This window comes from Melospiza georgiana, chromosome 5 (assembly GCF_028018845.1).
Source record: "Melospiza georgiana isolate bMelGeo1 chromosome 5, bMelGeo1.pri, whole genome shotgun sequence".
In the NCBI taxonomy this organism is placed as follows: domain Eukaryota; kingdom Metazoa; phylum Chordata; class Aves; order Passeriformes; family Passerellidae; genus Melospiza; species Melospiza georgiana.
Window position 1 is genome coordinate 72,827,208 of NC_080434.1, and position 20,511 is coordinate 72,847,718.

The window sequence follows — 20,511 nt, forward strand, 5'->3', positions numbered from 1 at the left end:
AGAAATATTTAAAACAAATGAGGTGATCATGGCATTTCCTTGTTAATGTTTGACTGAGTTTATATGATCTTGAACAGAAAACTTGGCATCTGGCTGAGCTTGTTGGTTTCTTTCTGGTTGTGTTTATATGTATTTGCAGATGGGGAAACTACAAGCAATGGTGGAAAATGTAGGTTCTGGGTTGTTTAAATTATATTTTAAGCCTGATTGCACCCTGGCCCTTGGAACTCCAGGCATGATCCCTGCTAGTAACTAAAATTATTTGAATGTTATGGGGCAAAGTTATATTTAGTTTGTGTTTGGAGAAAGAATAACAACGAAGCACGGGGGAAGGCAGCTGCATTCTCATCACTTCTTCCCGAGTCGCATCCTCACATGTCAAATCCCACCCTTCTCCCTCAGACAGAATATTAAGGAATTAGTCTCTCAAATTACTGGGTTGAGGACAAGGAGGACTTAGGAAAACCTGCCCCACTGGGCTTGTGTTGAGGTGGGGCTTAATTTTCTGAGCGAGCTCCTTCTGTTCAGACAGGCTGTAGAACCGACTGTGCCCTCTCCACTGGGATGGGGCTTAAAAGCAATGCCCCGTGGCCATAGAGAGCTGTCCTTGCCTGGTGGAGAACTGCAAGAGTTCCCTCTCCCTTCCTGACTACAAAAATGCCTAAAAATCTTGGATGGAATATCTACCTAGGGCCTTGTTTTCACGCCTATATCCCGTGAAAAAATACTGCAGGAAGGAAATGCTGTGTTCAGAAGCATCACCAATTGGAGGTTCTCAGCACTTAAAATAGGTGGATGTTTCCAAGAATCACTGCCTAATGGCTAAGAAATTGGGGGGAGCACAGTGTAGAGAGCCCTCCAGGATTTACACTCGGGGCCAGAGGGCACTTGCTCTCTGCTGCTCCACCTTGAAAGGATCCAGGAGCTTTGACTGTGAGTGCAGGTGCATTGCAGTTGACAGGATTCATTTCCCCCTGGCCAGAAAGATGATCCATATTAGCATTAATTTTGCATTGGTAAATATATGAAGTCACTATTTTCACAGCCTGGTTTAATGAAATGTTTTCAGGTTTCAGAATGATCCCTTGTGGTGTTGCTCTCCAGCTCCTGGGGTGTCGCCTTGCCCACAGACAAGGCAGGAGCAGTGCTATAGTGAGCAGACATGGGGTATTGCACTCAATTAGAGCATTTCTGCTCACACATGACACAAAGCTGAGCCCAGGAGAGCAGAGATCATGACTCTGGCTGCTTGAGCAGTAATTTCATCTGCCCTTGACTGCTGCCTTAGAGCACGGGACAGACGCCGGCAGCGCCGAGGGATGGGAGGTCAGTCAGCGCCGGGGCTCAGGCTGTTTTTACCTCCCTGGCAGCTGTAGGTGAAGCAGCAGGTGCTTTCCTGGGGGGCTGCCTGGCTGAGCAGCTGTAGATGGGTATCCAGCCTGCAGGGCCCGAGTGCTGGGCTCCGCTCCCGCACGCGCGCCCCAGCCCTGCGGGGTCAGACACAGGGACAGTCCCAGAGCGGCGCCTTGGGAGGGCTGGCTGGGCACTCTGCTCCCCTCGACACCCCCTGGCATGTCGGGGACCAGTGCTGGAAGGTGGGGAGCTCCTGTCAGCAGCAGGGCTGCACACGGGAAATTGGCTGGCTCAGCATGTTTTTACTACATCTTTTTATCATGCACTAGGAGATGGAACTGCTACAGGGAAACCTTGGACTTTAATTTCCAAGAGAACCTGAGTAATGCTGAGCAGCCTAATATCTGGATTCAGAGGGGGAAGGTGTCTTTGCCTAGATAGTGCAGATATTTTTGCCTAGATAGTGCAGATTTGCCTGGATAGTGTGAGGCAGCTCTGTGTCAGTAGCACCCGCTGCCCAGAGGATATTGGAGAAGGGCCTTTTTTCAAAACAAACTTATCCCTCTCTGCTGCCTCCCCTGGTGCCTCTGATGGTGCAGAGTGGTGAGATGTGCCAAAGTGTGTCTTGACTGGAAAAGCATTCATCCGTCACTGTTGCAGTCCCAAGGCAGGGCTCTGCAGATATGTAGTGAAATAAGACCCAATGAATGCCTGTACATGAGAAAGAGAGACTGACATCCCGATGATATCAATATTTTATTCTTGCTGTAGCCCAGCTTCAGGAGGTCCAGCTACCATTAGCTTGCCAGGGCGTCTGAAGCCTCTGGCGTATGTGAAGGTGCTGAATTATGTTGTGGTTCTTTGTAAACACTGTAGTAAATTACCGTATTGCAATAATTACCATGGTGCTCGATATTTACATCAGAACACTGATTCCAGAGAGTACAGCTTGAGCAGAAAGTTATTAATGCAAAGATGATGGGTAATGAAATGGAAATACTTACAGCAGAAACAAGGCCTTATCATCTTTGTCCTAGAGCTGTGCACTACTGAGAAGTGCAAAATTCAGAGCAGGAAAATAGAGTGAGGGGAGGGTTTTATTCCTGTTCCTGAGAAAGCTGCTGGAGGAGCTAATGAAGAGCTGCAGTAATGTTTTAAGGCAGAATGGCTCTAAGAAACGCGCCCATTTCTAAATGTCATAAAGGTCTGCGGATAGATCCTGTGACAGGGACTGATCCAACAATTCCTCAGAATGAAAGGTCAGTCAAAGGAAAATGGCATTTAGGAGGACCAAGCTTACCACTGACCCAAACATGTGACAGATCCAGAGGCAACTCGGGTGCCATCAGGAGCCCCGCCTGTGCAGGCTGCCCCAGAGGAGCTCATGACGTGACTGGGAAACTATCTGATTCCTCCAGGTCTCCAAATTCATCAGGAGTCACCATGAATGTCGGAAGGAAAGGGGTTTTGAAGGAGCCTACAGCAGGCTTCCAAGCTGGGAGGAGAGTGCTCCTCTCCCCACTGTCCCTGCTTGCCCTGCACCAAGCATTTTTTTTTCCCAGTACTAATTATAGATCTGTTTTTTGTCATTTGAATATGCATGAAGTAGAGTCCTGGCTCACAGGCAGGTTGCAGTGAAACTACTCGTAAAGTTTGACTTGGTTAGATAGGGCTCTGAGTCAGAAAGGAACCTCTCCAAGGGCCAGCCCAGAATTTCAACAAGTCTGTGGACTTGTCTGGGCATTTCAGCTCCTTTGCACTGAGTGAGTGCATCATGTAGGGAAATAGAAACTGGGGGCAGATTCTCACCCAGTGTTTGTGAATTCTGCCTTATCAAAGGCAATACACAGAGCCCCTTTTCATGGGTGGATTTTCATTTTAAAATATTCAGCAATGCAATTTGTGTCAGACCAGCATTCAAAAGAGCTTGGGGTTGTCTCTCCATCCACAGAGATGGATGGAAATCTCACAAGGTGAAGAACATAAGGGTGATTTGGAATTTTTAGAAACACCTGGACAGGCAGGATTTCTCATGGTGTTTTGCCAGTCCCTTGGAGTATGGGAGGATACCATCTCCCCCATGATCTGTCCCACAGGTGACTGCAGAAGATGTGAAGGGGTGGGTGTTATCTTTGCCTTCTTTGTTATTTTTTGTTATCTCTGACTTTTTCAGAATAAGTGCTCTCAAGGTCCTTACTTTGGGTCATTAGGAGTTCATCAGAATCTCAGTGTGCCTCAGACCCATTGATTTAACCAGCCTCTTAGTTAAACTCTTTAATAAGTTAGTTCACCACTCTGTTCTCAGCTTGAGCAGCATTTCTTTTCACCAGCAAAGCTGCAAAATTCATGGGTGGGATTCAACATGAGTAACAGCAACAGCAGCTCTGGAGTCATTCAGGAGCTGGACTGTGTGTACTGCCTCAGTCATGCTGAGGAAAAATCAAGCAGACTTTGGAATAATAGGAATTAGTCATGAGGAAGTGCAAATATGAGCTCTGTAGTTTATTCCCTGTGGGTCCAATCCTGCAAAACGTTAGGAACAGGAGTAAAATATGAGGGAACAGTTCCAAATCCCACAAACATCTTGTGGGTTTTGGGTGCAACTCAGCATCAGCAATTCTTAGCAAAACATGTTGTCCTTGTGCAAGAACAGGGCACTTATTATCACACCCATTAATAGACTATTCTGGGAAGAGCCCTGCTATTGCAATCTGTGTAGAGAACTTGTGCAATTAATGAAAAGGCAGATGCAGGAAAAAGTCTCTCAACTTTTCAGAGCCTTGGGAAGGAATTTCAATTGGAATTCAGCTATGGGAGCATTCCCACTGCTGGAGTCTTTATCACTTCTTTTTTCTGATTGCTGGCCTGTCCAAGTGCATCCTGTTATCATGTGGCAAACAGTGTTTTTAGTCTGACATTCCAGGGACACTCTCTTTTGTATGAAATTATCACCTTTTACAAAGAGCAAATATTTGTCAAGTGGGTCAAACCGGCAGGGTTGCTAAGGAAATTTATAAAAATATCCTCTTTTGGACTATAAGCAATGTTAACATATCAGGCTATGCTATGTCTTTTATTGAAGCACTCCTCAATGAATTTTCTGTGTTCAACAACTGCAGGCTTATGTGTCTCAGATAAAGCCCATCTGGTGACTATTAAAGGAAATTACTGTACATACAACATGAAAGAATTAAAACATTTGGGGGGTGTGGGGCAGTGTTTTGTTGTAAGCACCACTCCTGTTACTAATTTTACCCTCGGGATAGGTGTTAGGTTTAAAACAACTACAGTTTCTTTACCAAATACACCAGGAAAGTTTGTGGTTGGGCTCCTTCTTGCAAGAGGAAAATGCTGGAAAAGCAATAGAGCCTCAGAACCAGGCTTCCCTGGTGGGTTAGCGTGAGCTGCAAAGCTACACCTTCAAGTCTCTGTAATTGCTGACATTTCCAGCTTTGGTTGGAAGTGGTTTTTGGTAAGCACCTTCTGTTCTGTGCAGCAGTCAGTGTAATGGCCGGATTGATGACACAGCTTTGAATCAGTGCCGTGTCACTGGCAAAAGCCATAACAGCTGTCGCTGTCTCTGCTCTTTGCTAGGCCCCCCCAGGATCGCTGACAAAGTCATTCACCGCCAGTCCGTGAGGCTGGGCAGGACCATCAAGCTGCTGTGCCCGGTGGAGGGCGACCCGCCGCCCCTCACCATGTGGATGAAGGACGGGCGGACCATCCACAGCGGCTGGACGAGGTTCCGCATCCTCCAGCAGGGCCTCAAGATCAAGGAGGTGGAGAGCGAGGACGCGGGCACCTACATCTGCAAGGCCACCAACGGCTTCGGCAGCGCCAACGTCAACTACACCCTCATCGTCATCGGTGAGTGCGGCCGGGCCCCGCCAGGCCTCGCCTGCTCTGGAGCCACACACAGAGCTCGTTTCACGGCAGAGATTGCAGGTTTGCTCTGCGTTGGGGAAGGTGGTACAGGAAAGCCTTATAAATGTGATTGCCTGGCAAAAGATTTGAAGAATATAGAAGCTGTAAGGGAAATTGAAATGAAAGCAAGCTTTGAGATACCTCAGTTACTGAACAACTGGAAAACAATGGTGTGGCCAGCTGAAGGTGATCCCCTTTTGATGGAACAACACCCTCTGCTTGCAGACAGGCCCAAGGGTCAGAGCAGACCCTACAGCTTGGCAGAAGGGCCCAAAGAGGAGTTTTTAGGGTTTAAAATGTAACACAGTATGGTAATGTAATGATTCTTATAGGCAGTATGTAAATGCTATAAGATTTGTATCTTGTACTAGATTGGTTAGTGAGAATCAGAATATTCAACACAGAAGAAGATTTATTGTATTGTAACAGGAACCTCGCTCTCTTACGCTTTTGCTCTCTTACCCTTTTGCGCTCTTACCCCTTTTACTCTCTTACCCTTCTTACTCTCTTACCTTTTTTACTCCCTTACACTCTTCCCCTCTTACTCTCTCACCCTCTCATCCTCTCTCCCCCTCTCTTCTCTCGGGCCTGCTCTGAGCTGTGTTTGGCAGCTCCCAGCAGGGCCCTGCACCCAGGCCCTTTGCAATGAACCCCGAGTTCCTGACCTGGCTGCAGAGATCTCTCATCTCCATCCATCCTGGCTGTCTTACAGCTCCTACAGCTCTGCTAATCATTCACTGGCCTCCACTCTTAGCTGGCCCCTCCAGTGTTTGAGGATGGCCAGGGCTGGCGGTGCTGCTGCGCATCTTCTGCTGCAGCCGGCTGCACGCTGATAAGATTGCAGAGTGCCAAAGGTTACACATAAACAGAAATGATGCAATGGCCACCGGGGTCCAGATCACAATGAATTCCACACAGGAAAGGATGTGTGATAAGGAGAGGTCACACTGATCTTTATGTTTGCTGTTGGAACAGGATAGCTCTCAAAACAAATGTGGAGCACCCGTATGAAAACGCACAGCGGGGAGATCCATGTGCTGAGCTGCTGTAAAGCATGGTGTCTTCAGGAATAATAATATCTGGATTGAAACAAAGCTCTGAGCTGGCATGTAACCCAGGGATGCTTGGCTCCTGAGAAATCTTGGTGGAGGCAGGATTAAAAAAGCTTCAAATGCTGTCTCAGTGACCATGGGTTCATGGCAATGCTTTTGACATTTTCAAAAGGCTTGCTTGGCCCAGCAATGAGATTTTGGGGCTACTCCAAAGACTCCCAAAGACATTTCTCTGGGTAATCAGAGATTCTTCTACGGGGGCTGCCACAGAAGTGTGCTCACTGGGGCTTGGCTGGAAGAAGGAGAAGAGCTGGGTGAAAAGCAGTGTTTTAGAGGATGCTGGGGGAGCCAAGGGGAGGGTTACAAAGCTGAGGGTGAGATCAGATGTCTTGCTCACCTTTTGCCTGATCAGTGTTCTGAGCATCTGGTCTACAACGTTCTGTTTCTTTGAGATGGTGGGAGTGAGGACAGAGTTTAGGGCAGTTTCCAGCTGCCTACTGGTTGGCTCTTGGCCTGGTTTTGTTCTATTTCTCCTTTTTATTGTTTGCAGCAGGAAAGGAAACTGCTGTGGGCTCAGGGCATGTAGCAGACGCTTCGTGCTGCTTGATGGAGGATTATCACCTGATAGCAGGGTGATTTTTGGAGAATGCACTTTGCTGCACAGCCAGTATAAGAAAGGGACCAGAATGTAAATATCTTTTCTGGAAAGAGATGCTTCTGTGAGGGAAACCCTTTGGTGACTCCTGTAGCATCAGTGGGATAGAGCTGCAAAAGTTGTCTTATAGTTTACATAGTTTGAGGATTTGGTTTTCCTTGTTCACCTCTTTCTTAGCCACATTCATCCACTTCTCTGTGCTACGCTGAACAAACAGGGTGAAGGGGAAATAGTCTTACAGAGTCATGTCTATACAGACTTCAGACTCTTGGCTGTGGAGAAATTAATGCTATAGGTAACTGCTTAGTCCTGCTTGTGCTTTTGCAGTATGTGGAAGTTGCCAAAGTTGTTGATCTCTTGTGTCATCCTTTGTCTTCTATAAAACTCAAGCCATATCCCATTATTCCAGAGCAGAGGCATCAAGGTATCTGTAAATCAAAGAAGACTCTGCCTATTTCTTGGTAACACGACAGAAGCAAATGAAAACAAAAAGTCAGGAGGCACAGGGTAAACGTTGCACTAGAATTCAGGAAAGATTGGGACAAAAATTCCAATTCAGTTGCTCAGGGAAATTGGATTATCAAATATAATTGTGTTAAGAACAATAGTATTCATTATACTTGGCACTGAAAAGCCCTGGGCAGAAACCCTAGTTATTTAGAGCCTCATCAGGCATCTATGGAAGGAAATAGCAAGCTCCCTCTGGCCTCTGTGGGTGTGAGATTGAGCCCTATGCAAACAAATATTGATTCCTGAGTACCAAGACAAGGGTGACTTTAACCTAAATCTGTGTCAGACATGTGGGCTGAAGTATCATTCATTTCCACGCATCCTTGTTGTAAATAGTGGCTAAACCCAGTACTTCTTCTGCTATTTTGTGCCTTCTTTCCCTGTGTCACAGTGTGCCCCTGTGCATTCTTGTTGCTCAGACCATTTTTGATGGATTGCTTACGTCCCCTCTCTTCAGTGGTGCAGTTGTGTTCACGTAGCGTTTCAAACCGATTGCTTTTCACTGCAGCAGTTTCCCCTGAAAACAAATGTTCCCCTTGTGTCTTTCCTGTCAAGCTCTGCAAGTAAACACAAGGTATCACTGACCTACTCTTTCAAAGGACCCAGACATTTAATGCAATGACCAGATGCTCGTGTTCGTCTTGGTGAAAATACTTTTGGTTGAGAGAAAATCAATCCCTTGTTGGTTTTCGAGAAGGAGGCAGTGTTTTAAAACCAACTGCATGTCAGTTTTGATGACGGAGATCAAATTGATGGAGCTGTTTTGTTTGTGCTCTGGAAAGCACAAAACTTCATTAGGCTTCTTGCACCATATGGCTTCTCTATTTTCCCACTCCTTCAAAGGAGAAAAACCCCTCTTATTCCAGCTTTACTGCTAACACCAAACATGTAAAAGCACACAGGTGTCAGACATGGGCAAGGTGGTTAAGATATTAGATCTAGAACAGCATTAAATGATTCATGAAACACTAGGACTTAAAAGAATATAATTCATGTTGACGTGAGAGCATTCTGGAAATTTAATCAATAATATCTGGAAAATATTCAGTAGCTGATTGCAAAGTTTTGGAGTTGTGCTGTATAATTCTAACTGAGGTCTGCCACACCACTGGCAAGTGAGGAGCTGTCACCCCAGTGTTATTTACATGGAGGCTGCAGCAGAATAAGGTGATGGTTTAGCCAAATCCTACAGAGAGCTGTGACTAAATTCAGCAGTATCCAGCCTCTCTGCCTGCTTTCAGTGCTATGTAACTCTTACTAATTTAACTTTTACTAGCCACAGTATTCCATAATAGTACAGAGAACCAGCAGAAATCTGGGACGTTGTACAAAGGAATGAAAAGGTCGGTGGATCCTCCAACACTGGGGGGTCCTGCAGACGTGGCAGAGATGAGCTCCCCAGCTGGACTCTGTGAGATGTAATAATTCAAATATAAGACTGTTTGAATGTCCCTTTGTGGCTTCAGGACAGGTCCTGCTTGCAGCCAGCCAGCTCAGTGCACGAGCAGAGCAGGCTTAGGTGTGGCTGTGCATGTCTGCAGACAGGAGTCCAGCTTGCCTGGCTGGAGAACCTCTCCCTCTGGAAGTGCAGATGAGATGGATTACAGTGATTTTACAGATGGTAACTGGGATAAAGGCAGACCAGGTGATTGGGCCGAGACCACATAAAATAGGATCTGAGGCTCAGAGTTGAGTCTAAATCTCTTAAATCTCTCCCCAAAAGACGATTCCTACTTCATAACACACACTAAAGTCTTTACCTCCTAATCTTGCGTCTTCCTAGTGAATCTTCTCTTATTCTGGGATTTTGATCATCATTCTCAAACAAAAGCTTTGCCAACCCAGATGGTAGCAATTGGTTTCTGCCCTGCTTATTTCCCCATCTTCCCAGACTGCAGGGCCTGGATCCCAGAGATCCAAGGAATCCTGCTCTAATACAGCCCTGTGTGAAATGTAAGCCAGTAAAAGCAGATTACCAATATAAGTCAAAACTACAATTTCCTCTCTTAGCTGTCCTTAATAGTTTTTGTGGTTCACCACAAGATTTGGGATGCCAATTACACTGCAGACGGATTTACAAATGCTGGAAGAGGAACTTTAATCAGTATTTAATTACATTGCAGTTATTAAGTACAATGGTTCCTTATTTGGGAGAATTATGTGTGGCTCATCAAAACAAATGTGCTATACCTTCCCCAGAAATTATATTTACAATGGTGCTCATTAAATCTTATCTTTTTTCCCTCAACTGAATTAATTCTAAAGGTGTGAAAAGTAACTTTATTTAATTTATAGATGGTTGGTTGGAACCTGCGGTTTCTTTACTGCATAATTAAAAAATTCCTTGCCAGTGTGTTCTAAAAGGAAACTTAAGGCCAAAGAGGAAGAAAGAAAGTGCTGAATAGCTACTCCTTGTTTGAAAACTGTCCACCTTGTGTGCTGAAGGGAGGCATGTTCTGCAGAAAAAAAATAGCAGGTGGTGGTGTAACTGAAGCCTCTGTCGAGCTGTGGCCAGCTTGGCCAAAATGTGAGTTTGCACACATGGAGCCACACTCCAGCCATCAGGCCCTCCCTGGGAAAACCTAGCCCAATTGGGTGAGTTTTTCCTGACTCAAAAATAACTGAGAAAACAAAGTATTCTAACATGGAAGTGCTGGAGGACCTCCATTGCTGCTCTCTCTGCAATAACAAACAGTATCCCGAGTTCCAGGAGTCTGGACATTCTCTGAAGGGAAAATTGTTTGTGAACAGCTGTAGGAAAGACTATAGGTAAATATTTATGCAGTAACATAATGACCTCTTTCACTAACACACAACACAGAGGACTTTTCACTTGCAGAAGTGTTGCAGGCCAAATCCTGCAAGGTGTGCCAGCATTACAACATGTGGGGCTATTGCTACAGGTGCTGCCAGTAAATACTTCTTGCATCAGTTGCTCAGCCAGGTGATGAAAGATCAGACTGTCTCTATTTTCACATCTGCATCCATGTTTCTTACTGCTTTCTGTAGCAAAGTTAAAAAAAGGCAGCAGCAAGAGTTTGGGGCTGTCACTTTCTTGCCTCACTTGGTGTTTGTGAACTGCCAAGGACCCATCTTGTCTGGGTGCATCTCAGCACAAAAAATAATCAACATGTAAGTCCCAGAAACAGCTTCTCCTGAATTTATTTTTTTGTCCTATGTCTCTGACTGCTGCAGTTGTTTATTTTGTTCTTTAAGGGGTTTTTTTTTTTGAGGAGTATTTTGCTGAGGAATCCATCATCTGTCCAGTTCATATCCCCCTCTGGTGCCTGCCCCATTTGGGCTGTAGAGTAGTAAAGTCTTGATGCAGAGAGCAGGAGGAAAAGGGCAGCTTGTTGTCCTGATCTGCTGATGGGCCGTTCAGAATTTGAGCTGCATCTCACTCTCAGACAAATCAAATTTGCTGTTAAATGTCTGCTGTCTGTCTATTGCAATTGATTGCTTCAAGAATCTGTCCTGACATCAGATGATTTATCTTTAAAGTAGCTTTTTCCTGCTGAGCCAACTGCTATTTTCTGCTTTTTTACAGCTTGTCCAAAGACAGCTCTCTTTGATAACAGGCATGTGTTAAAAATTTGCATTAAAATAACCATTTTTTTAAACAGTCAGCATAAGTATCCTGAAAAAATTCATGGCCTTGTCTGAATGGATATTTATTCTTACATTCTTTTTTCTGCTTGTAGTAGTAGAAAATACTGTGTGAAAAAAAATCAAGCGCAGTAAAGCATGGTTTGCATTACGCTTCTGCAATGAAGTCATCAATCCGTGTCTCAGAGCTCATTTACAGTGCAAAAGCTGAGAAAACATTTCTAGCCCAGAGTCAGGTGCCACCAGCCATCTTGGAAAAGCATGACAAATTCATTTATGTTTGGGTTTTGGCCTCTTAAGGAACTCTGGGGACCAGAGAGAGATGTGCTCAGCAAGAAGATGTGAATCAACCCTGAGTCAGCAGTGTGTGCTCCAAGGGTCTGCTAATGCTAAGCAAAAATTGAAATGAGTCAACACTTCAAAAATAAAGGGAGAAAATATGCAGGTTTTGCATTTGAGAACAAGGTGGTGTAGCCTGTGCTGATCATGGTATGGAGTTTAGTGCATTTACTTCAACATGAAGTGCAAAGGGCAGTCCATCCAGCATGGGACCATTAACGCAATCACAGGGCATATAATCATGGCTGATGATGATTAGTCAGTTGTTAGATGGAAATGAAGAGTTCCTTGTGACAATAAACAGTTCCCAAGTTGGTGTTTAGTTTGTTAAGGCCCCCAATCCAGCAGCTGGATCTCCGTTGGTGGCCTCCTGTGCACACGCAGGGTGATTAACACCAGATGAGGATCTGGCCATGGCCACTGATGCTTAGTAATGGTTGTGGTGCTAATTAAAGCTCAGACTGGTTTGGGCCTTTGGGAGCTGGGCAGGAGAAGGGAGCCTTCCCAAGACCCAGCCACTGGACTGATTGCACAAGGATCTCTTGTCAGCATGTGATGAGGTGCCACCGTGTCACCCTCTGTGGAGGTGTAGCAAGGGCTTTGGTTCTTAGCAAGAGCTGCCTTACTGGTGTGACCAGGTGAGGGAACAGACTGGAAATGGGCATGAACGGGTCCCAGTGAGTAGAGGAGTCAGTGAACTGTGAGTATTTTCATGTTTTGGTGCAAACTCATAGCTAAAAGCTGTTCACTTGGAAGTGAAGCTCCTTTTCCATGCAAGTGACTCATCGTTGACTAACGATGCCCTCTCCCAAGCAAGGGCTCTTCCTGCTCAGTGTTCATCAGCCTAGGCATAAAGACACACACCCTGGCCAAGCCTGGTGCTGCTCAGGGACAGCACAAGCATGTGAAAAGAAATCTAAAACCAGTTTTGTTTGTTAAGGTTTGTTTAATTTGTGTTAAAGTTTGTTAGTTTGTGTTCCTACCCCCCTGAGTTTCAAGGGTTTTTCACTTCTTCCTCATTTGAGAGATCCAACTCAGAGTCTGACAAACTCCCTGTCCAATATATCCAGCTGTACAATGTCCACTGTCCTTGGGAGAGGAAAGGAGGAGAAAGAAATACGGTGAAATGAAAAGGTGTGACTATTGCTGCAATGCTGCAGGGAAACAATTTCACTAGTTTTCATCATTTTGATGAGTGCTGCACCAGACTGATGTCACAACAGCCCATAACAATTTGTTCTTCAAAAGCTTGATCCATAAGGAGGTGATGATGTGAGTGCCAGTCAGTGTTAGCTGTGACTATCCTAAAAATGACTGATCAAAAATGTAACACTGAGTGGTTTGACTGATGGTCTTGGTGAACGGGTGTAAAAGGCTGGAAAATGCCACAACTGGGCAGCAGTTTTGTTTCTTCCAAGTCCAGATCTATTATGTAGCTCAGTGCTAATGCTGTATAATGTCCACAGTTTTTACAAGATCTTTGTTCGGTTTTATTAGTTTCATTTGATTTTATAACAAACTTTACAGTATGCTTATCAATACATCATGTTCTGGCTAACAAAAGCCTCACTGTTTCGGGTAGATCTCTTTTTTCCCTTCGTGAAGCTGTAACATAGAAGCCAAGTTAAGAAGGTGACAACACCTGTTCACAATTTAAAGGAAATGAGAAGATTTTTTTTTCCATGGATGTAAGCATGAAATTCATACATGTATGTATGGATATATAATTTCCCCCCATACTCCATCCTGTGGCAGACTGTGGCAAACCAGAGCTGCAGCCAGTGTAAATCCCAGGCATGCAGGACATATGGATGCATTTAGCCCACAATCCTTTGCAGATGCTTTGGAGTGTGTGGTGGCTGCTACACCCGTGCAAATAGCAAGCTGCAGCTCTGCTTGCTGCATGAATATTGTTTGGGAATGAAAGCAACACACAATACCAGGCAGGCTGACGTTAAAATCGTGTTTGATCTGAGCAATTTATGGCTTCCTTCTGTTAAACGGTATTAATAGAAAGAGCCTCTGATCCCAGCGAGTTTGTGGTGTTCATGTTGGGTTTTTCTCGTCAGTTTGTCTGAGGCTAAAAACATGTCTTGCCTTTGACTTTATTAATCAGGGCTGTCTTGGTGCAATCCTCCATGTGGGCAGGGGGTGGAATTTCCCTGTTGACAGGGCAGTGCTGATGTGCTCAGCCAGAGATTTGTCCACATGCCCACAATGCAGAGGAGTAGCTCTGTTCCTGAGTAAAGCCAAGGCAGTCCCTGCTCCAGGCTGGGGATCTGTATGTGTGTGGAAGGCAGGCTTTCCAAAGGTGGCCTGGATTCCCAAGCAAGGTTTGCTATGACTGCAGAAGAGTAGTTAGGAGTCTTTTAATTACTAGCACCCCAAGTAATGAGAAGACATCAAGCTAATTGCAGGCCTGGGCATCAGCAGCTTTGAGATATCTACCACCTTGCCAAGCATCCAAGATGACTTATCTTCGCCAAGTAGCAGGGTCTTTCTACAGCTTCCCTACAACTACTGCTGTCCTCCCCTATTCCTGACAGTTTTTCCTTGGAAGTTGTGCTCCTCCCTCTGCTTCTTGCTGAAAGCTGGGAGTGAAGGATTTAGCGTGGCCTCGCTGGACTCAGAGGACCACGGAGGCTGAGTTGAGCTTCATGGGCACGGCGTCTCCAGGAGCTCTGTGCCAGAGCACCGTGCCCCATTCCCTTGTGCCACTACACATTCTGCTGTCCCCAGTTTGCACAGTGAATGCCACAGATAGTGGGGTTTTAGCCAGATTTTCTCTTTGGTATCAGTTAACTCAGAAATACCCAAAAGGCACACTTGTAAATTAAAGCACAGTGAAGAATATTTATTATAGAGTGAGCAGTGCCAAGTTGGACCAGTTTATAACGTGTAGCTTGAATGTTGTTTTTGGAGACTGCTTTTTTATGTGTAAGTGCACGTACACAGCACCAGTTGCTCACATGCTGCCTCTCGATCCATGCATGTAGGTATGTTGCCTGTTAAAATGTATGGTTGCTGAGGAGCTGTATTTTTACATTCCTGTAGGGTCTGGTTCTCTGCCTTTCCTGTGCTGTCTTTGGCATCCACATTAAGAAAAAGATGAAAAAAGGAAAATAAAAATCAACAGAGCTGCTGAAAATTAGTGTACAGACCTATTTTAAAATCCAATTTATTTTTGTTTGATGAGAGGAGGAACATATTCTATGTTGTCCTTCGTGAATAATATCATTGTGCTAGAAGGCTTTGATTCTTCCTTCTTTATAATAATGTGGGTTTCGTAGTCTTCTTTCGTAGAAGACCTGAGTGTTTACATTATACACTTCTTGGCAATAAAATTGGAAAAGAAGAGGAAAAAAAAAGTACTAATCCCAGGAGTTCTGAAACCTACACTCCTTCTCAAACGTACCCTGTTAAAGACATTAAGTCCCTTGCAAACATCCATCTATCAGCAGTTGAGAGTTTGTAAAAGGCGTACTTTGTTCTGAACTCCCTGCCCTACTGATCATGCACAGTTCTTTTATTTTGAGAATAGGATGACGACCCCTTAGCCTGGTAATGATGACAGATTTATGTATTTTAACACCCAGGCGCTGCTGTATTTGTTAAAGGCTGCCAGACTCCAGCAGTGCGGCGACCGTAGTTTATTTTCATTGTCAGTTTGTGCTGCTTTTTAAGGTGTTCTGCAGCCACTGGAAGCAGCACCACTGCTGCCTTCAGAGGTTGAGATGTCAGGCTGTTAAGAGCATAAGCCACCATCCTTGGACTGTTTCCACTCATAAAATGTCAGTTTTATTCTGGTTGCTCTGGCGGGATGGAACCTGTTCCTCGCACTGAAGCCAAGGAAAAGAGGGGAGAAATAAACAGTAAAAGGAGTCAGATAACACAGAATTTATCCCTTCACTTTCTACCCCCATGATGTATTTTGCAGCTCTCGAGATAATGTTTTAAAGAAAACCTTCCTTTAATATGCAGCAAAAAGCAAAGAACATAAACGCACTTTGCAGGCGTAGCTGTTCAAGTGCTGTGTGGGTCAGCACATCTGTCCTCTGCACAATGCATCTGTCTGTGATTTCTCTGGGTTGTTTTAAATTACTGCAAGTGACAGAACAATAGGGAGACAAACAGTGAAAACAATGCTGTTGTTTAATATCAAGCTAAATTATTAACAGGCCTGTACAGAAAATATTTCATGTAAATTAAAGGGAAGCAAATTATTTTATTTTCCATTGCAATGATCCAGCGCAACAAAGACAGTTGTTGTGTTTCTTCTTTTCTTCTTTTCTTTGATCTTGCTTCAGATATGTTTGTTCCTGTGTGTGTATGTAAAGTTCTTACAGACACACTGAATGTTGTTAGGTTATAGAGCAAAAAATGCAGAATATGGGTGGTTTTCTGATCTCTTCATGCCAACCAAACCACTAAGTCTGAGTTTATCACACAATTGAAATGATACATAGGCCTTTCATTGCTTTTTTTTCTTCCAGTTCATTGTTTCCCTGAAAAATGTTGTCAAGTCATTTGAACTATTGAGTTGAGTCAGTTTTCTGCTTGATTGTCAACAAAAGGCTTTGAAATATTTGGCATTGAATCCTCCATTGCGAAACTATTTTGATTTGGAAAAGCATCACCACCAAATTCTTCATCGACTTTTCTTTAGTCCAATATTGAATGTTTCTCTTCTTAAAGAGAAACAATGTGACCTGGCATGTTGGTTTTGTGTTGGGTTTTTTTTCAAACTGGAAGAAGTTATGGTGACCTCGGCACTGAAGTAGACAAGGATCTTCATCTCACCTTTGCTGAATGTGCAGCTGGCAGGAGAGAGGAGAACTGGTGGCAGTCCTCCTTGGTCACTGGTGGGCAACTGGGAGACTTGGACCCCCTTCAGATGCAGGCTGGGATTCCCTGCTGAACAATTCCAGGATCTGATGGAGGAGAAGAACGACGCCTCCCCAGTGCCCAGCACAGCCCAGTGTTTGTGCTCTGTTTGCAGTGTCTCCTGACAGCTGCCAGCCCGCTGCAGCTCCTCCTGGTAGCCCTGGTGTGTGCTTTGGCAGGAGAAACTCCAACCCAGGAGAAATTTGTGGCAACAGCATCAAGAGGGTAGTGTCAGCCAAGGTCTCTCATGGGCTGCTTTGGTTTGAGTGTGGTTTTGTTAATCCCTTTCCTTCAAGGAGGTTTGGAAGATGCAGCAGCCTTCACTTCTGGGAAGTGAAAATATTGATGGTGAATTTTGAGAAGCTGGTGTATGTCTTTGATTTGAAATGCAAGCAAGGTGCTGAGCATGTTCCTGGCATTGGAACTGTGTCCTGCTAACACTGGCTTCATCTGTAGGGACTCCTTTTCACCCCCTTTCCTCTGGGATGGTTTTCAGAGCCTCTAAGGAGGTGTCTGAGAAACTCTGACCAAGAACCATTGTAAAAACATGCCTGTGTGACCTTCAAAAAGATGATGTTGTTTTCTGGGTGCTCTGTCCTTGGATAATTATGGAGAATTTTGTGGTGGCCCCTTGAGACCTTGCCTTGATAAACAGACAAAAGAGCAACATCTTTCAGGGGTAGATGGGTAGAATTGTTTGAGAGAGGAATTTGGCCACTGAGCATCCTCAGTAGTGTCAGAGCTCGTGTGTATCTCATATCCCTTCACAAGGAATGATTTGGATGCATTTTATTCTTGTTCTATGCAAAAGCTGCATCATGGACATATCCAACTATGACTTAGCCTGTTAAATCTTGAATACACAAGTTGTGCCTTGTATGTGATTATTGCTATTCGTTTGCTTGACCTGTGTTAAATTTTCTTCAGAATTTTTGGCCCTGCCTGTGTTCAGAGCTCCTCACTTACCAGGAGGATGGGCTGCTCACTGGGCTGCTCACAAATGACGTTTTTGCCACCCTTCAGCATCTTCAGCAAGGGAGGGGATACTGCAGATCCTGTGACAGCACCTTGGTTGCTCCAAAGCCATGTCATATCCTTGGCATATCCTGAAGGAGAAACTCTGTAAAAGTTTCACTACATCCTTCCCTCCTCGTATTTGGACAAAGCACTCTTCTGTCTTTTGGGCCAAATCTATTAATTTTTTCTCATATTCTGTGGACCACAGAAATAGTTACAGGTGTGAGGAATAAAAGTCAACAAGATGCCTGCATGTCATTCCTGTTAGTTCTGCTGTAATCTTTATTTAGAGTATTTTACTGACAGCTATCTCCCTGGAGCTCTGTACCAGCTTTTCTGACACTTGGTACAGCCTGTTTCCTGTGGAGAAATAACCAGTTTGTTTATTCCCATATGGAGTTCTGGCTTTTTAATATTGCAGATGTGACATGGCACCTGGTGCCACCCCAGCACCCTGCAGGATGTGCAGTGCTAATGATTTAACTTTTGGGGGTGGTGTTGCTTTTGGGCTTTGCTTGTTTATGGCCCCGTGGACCTGGAAAGTATTTTCAAGGCTGTTTACTTCACCCTGCCTGTTTTGGGGGATCTGCTATTGTAATGCAGTGGGATTTTCCTCCAGCCTCAAATGCCAAACCATGGCTAAGGGGAGATGATAGGGCCAGCTCTTTGCTGGTACTTTGGTCTCTGCTCCGAGTAGTAGGTGGATTTTTAGCCGCTGCTTTCCTCAAGCCTCTCTTCAGATATAGTATGACTCAGGCCATGAGTGAAACGCTTTTCATGTTCTTACTGAGGGGAGGAGTGGACCCCACTTAGAGGCCTGTAGTGTTAAAGGAGGATGGTAAACTGAACTTTCAGCATTTTATCTCTGGGACCATCAAAGATAGCAGATGGAGGGGAGTTTTTCAAAAGCAGTCAGCCGAGGCTGAGTCAACCCCTTTTGAAGAATTCCCATGAACTTCCATGGGATGAATATTGCCATTGCTGAAAGCTTTGAAACCTTACCTAAGCATCCAGTGACACTTCTTGAAAAATGTGTGTACTAAGCACACATTCCTGGGAAAATGTAAGTAGGGTTCACATGTGTTGAATGCTGAGGTGCTTTCTCAGAAGCAGGTGTTTTGAAAGGAAATTGAGAAAACTGCTTTCAAAAGAAGTTTTAATGAGCTATAGTGAGTATAGTCAGTAGGGACATGGTACTTAAAAGGTATTTTTTAGAATAGTTTTCTCTCCTGTAAGCAAGGCCCGACTGGCAAGTTGGCTGTGGCAATAAGCAATTCCCTAACAATAATCCAGCACATTCAGCTGATGTGTGAAGTCGTGCTGGGAACAAAACCATTGCTAGGTTTGCTGGTGTCTGACTTGGAGCTCATATGATGCTTTGGGATTCAGAATAGGAAAGCCATTTCTGAACCACCTCTGGATAGAGCTGTAACAGTTGAACACAAGCTAGAAGGATACGGAAGCTGAGAACTGAGACAGTCCCAAGGTTGCAGTAATCAATATTTTTTCCCATTTTATGAAAACTGGAGGTTCAAATATCAGGAACATTGCAGCTGGATGTAGTCCATGCATGCAGTTGCCACTGGCTGTGGTGGGAATTGATGGAGTTACTCAGAAGGAATGTATGTGAATGATGAGCAGAGTGCCTCACCCATGTTGCAGGACTGCATCCTCATACCTGCTCTCCTTAGCTTTAGGACTCATCTGGACTCATTGGACTCATTTGAGGGGAATGGCAAGTATTGTAGTTTTATGGGAAGGAAATGAAGGACAGAAGGAGCAAAGGAAAAGAACATTAAGGGAAGGATTTTTTTAAAAATCTTTCCTCCTTTTTGCATTGCAGACACATTAAGTACTTAACATTTTAAGAGCATCCCCTGACTTAGAAAAGCTGGCAGAGATGGGATTCAGTGTGAGTCTGCCAGACTGATTTACAAATCGGCCTTACGAACTCCTGCTGCTTAAACATACCAGAATGCAACAATTAAAGCCAACATCTGGAATTCATTGGTGGAGCTGATCCTAGATAAACATTAAATGAATGTCCATTTCCTTAGCATTGGATTTCCTCTGGCTACCACAGCTTAAGCAGTGTCATCCTATCAGATAGAGCTGATGCTGATAGCAGAGCAAATGTCAAAGTCATGAGCCAGATCAATTTGTTCTGTCTTTTAGCACTGAAACTAGGACTAAAGCTGGGCTGAAGACACCCACTGGTTTTTTCCACTAGACTGTGGGAATGGATTTCTCATTTCACTAACCAGGGCTAAGCTGGTTGTGTGACTCCCTGTCTCTCCTGTGCAGAATACTTCAGATTGTTGAGGTTAATCTCACTTGAGGAACTTAGTCTCAGTACTTCTCTCTCTGTTTTCCCCAAACCTGACAAGGTTATTGAAGTCTCCCTCCACTCTACAAATCCAGGGATTTTGTTTGTTCATTTGTTGGAAACATAGAAAATCAGCTAATGAGTTTGGGACTAAATTAGTTGCAAATTACATAAGTGGAAGCCAGTCACAACAAATACACATCTTCCTTTGAAACAGATCTCCAGTATTCAGCATCTTCCCACTCTCACCAATTTGGCAGTCAATGAATTCTTCTCTCCCCACTTTTTGCCCACTCATTCAGCTTTATAAAAGCATCAACTCAGCACTTTGGTTTCCATAGAGAAAAAATTGCATGAATCTTTCCATTTTCTCCCCTCCTGTGTTTTTGCACTCTGCCTCCCCTCACTTTGAGGAGAAGCTGTATCCATGTGGAGACCATCTTGGCTTGGAAGTGAGTTTTCAGGTGACTTTTGGGTTTCCCATCTCCTGTATCCAGCTCAGCAAGGAGCAGCACAGCTGTGAGGGCTGTGTTTAACATACCCCAGAGCTCTCAGTGTCACTGTAGCACCTCAAGGGCCGGTGCATTTCAGGAAGGGATCACAGGTGGGTTCCCTGAATCCCCCTGGGGAACCAGAGGGACGTTCTGCGCGGAGCAGGCGCCTTCTGTCCTTCTGTTCTTCTCTTCTTCTGTCCTTCTCTTCTTCTGTCCTTCTGTTCTTCTGTCCTTCTGTCCTTCTGTTCCTCTGTCCTTCTGTTCCTCTGTCCTTCTGTCCTTCTGTCCTTCTGTTCTTCTGTTCCTCTGTCCTTCTGTCCTTCTATCCTTCTGTGCCTCTCCTCTCCTCTC

General features: G+C 44.6%; 1 protein-coding gene across 1 annotated transcript in view; it reads left to right on the forward strand.

The window, feature by feature from the left end:
• Nucleotides 1-20,511, forward strand: part of FGFRL1 (fibroblast growth factor receptor like 1) — a 167,601-nt gene that overhangs the window by 78,448 nt on the left and 68,642 nt on the right. Inside the window, exon 3 of the mRNA XM_058025096.1 lies at nt 4,948-5,220. Within this exon, the coding sequence (XP_057881079.1) occupies nt 4,948-5,220 (273 nt within the window). The remainder of the gene's footprint in view (nt 1-4,947; nt 5,221-20,511) is intronic.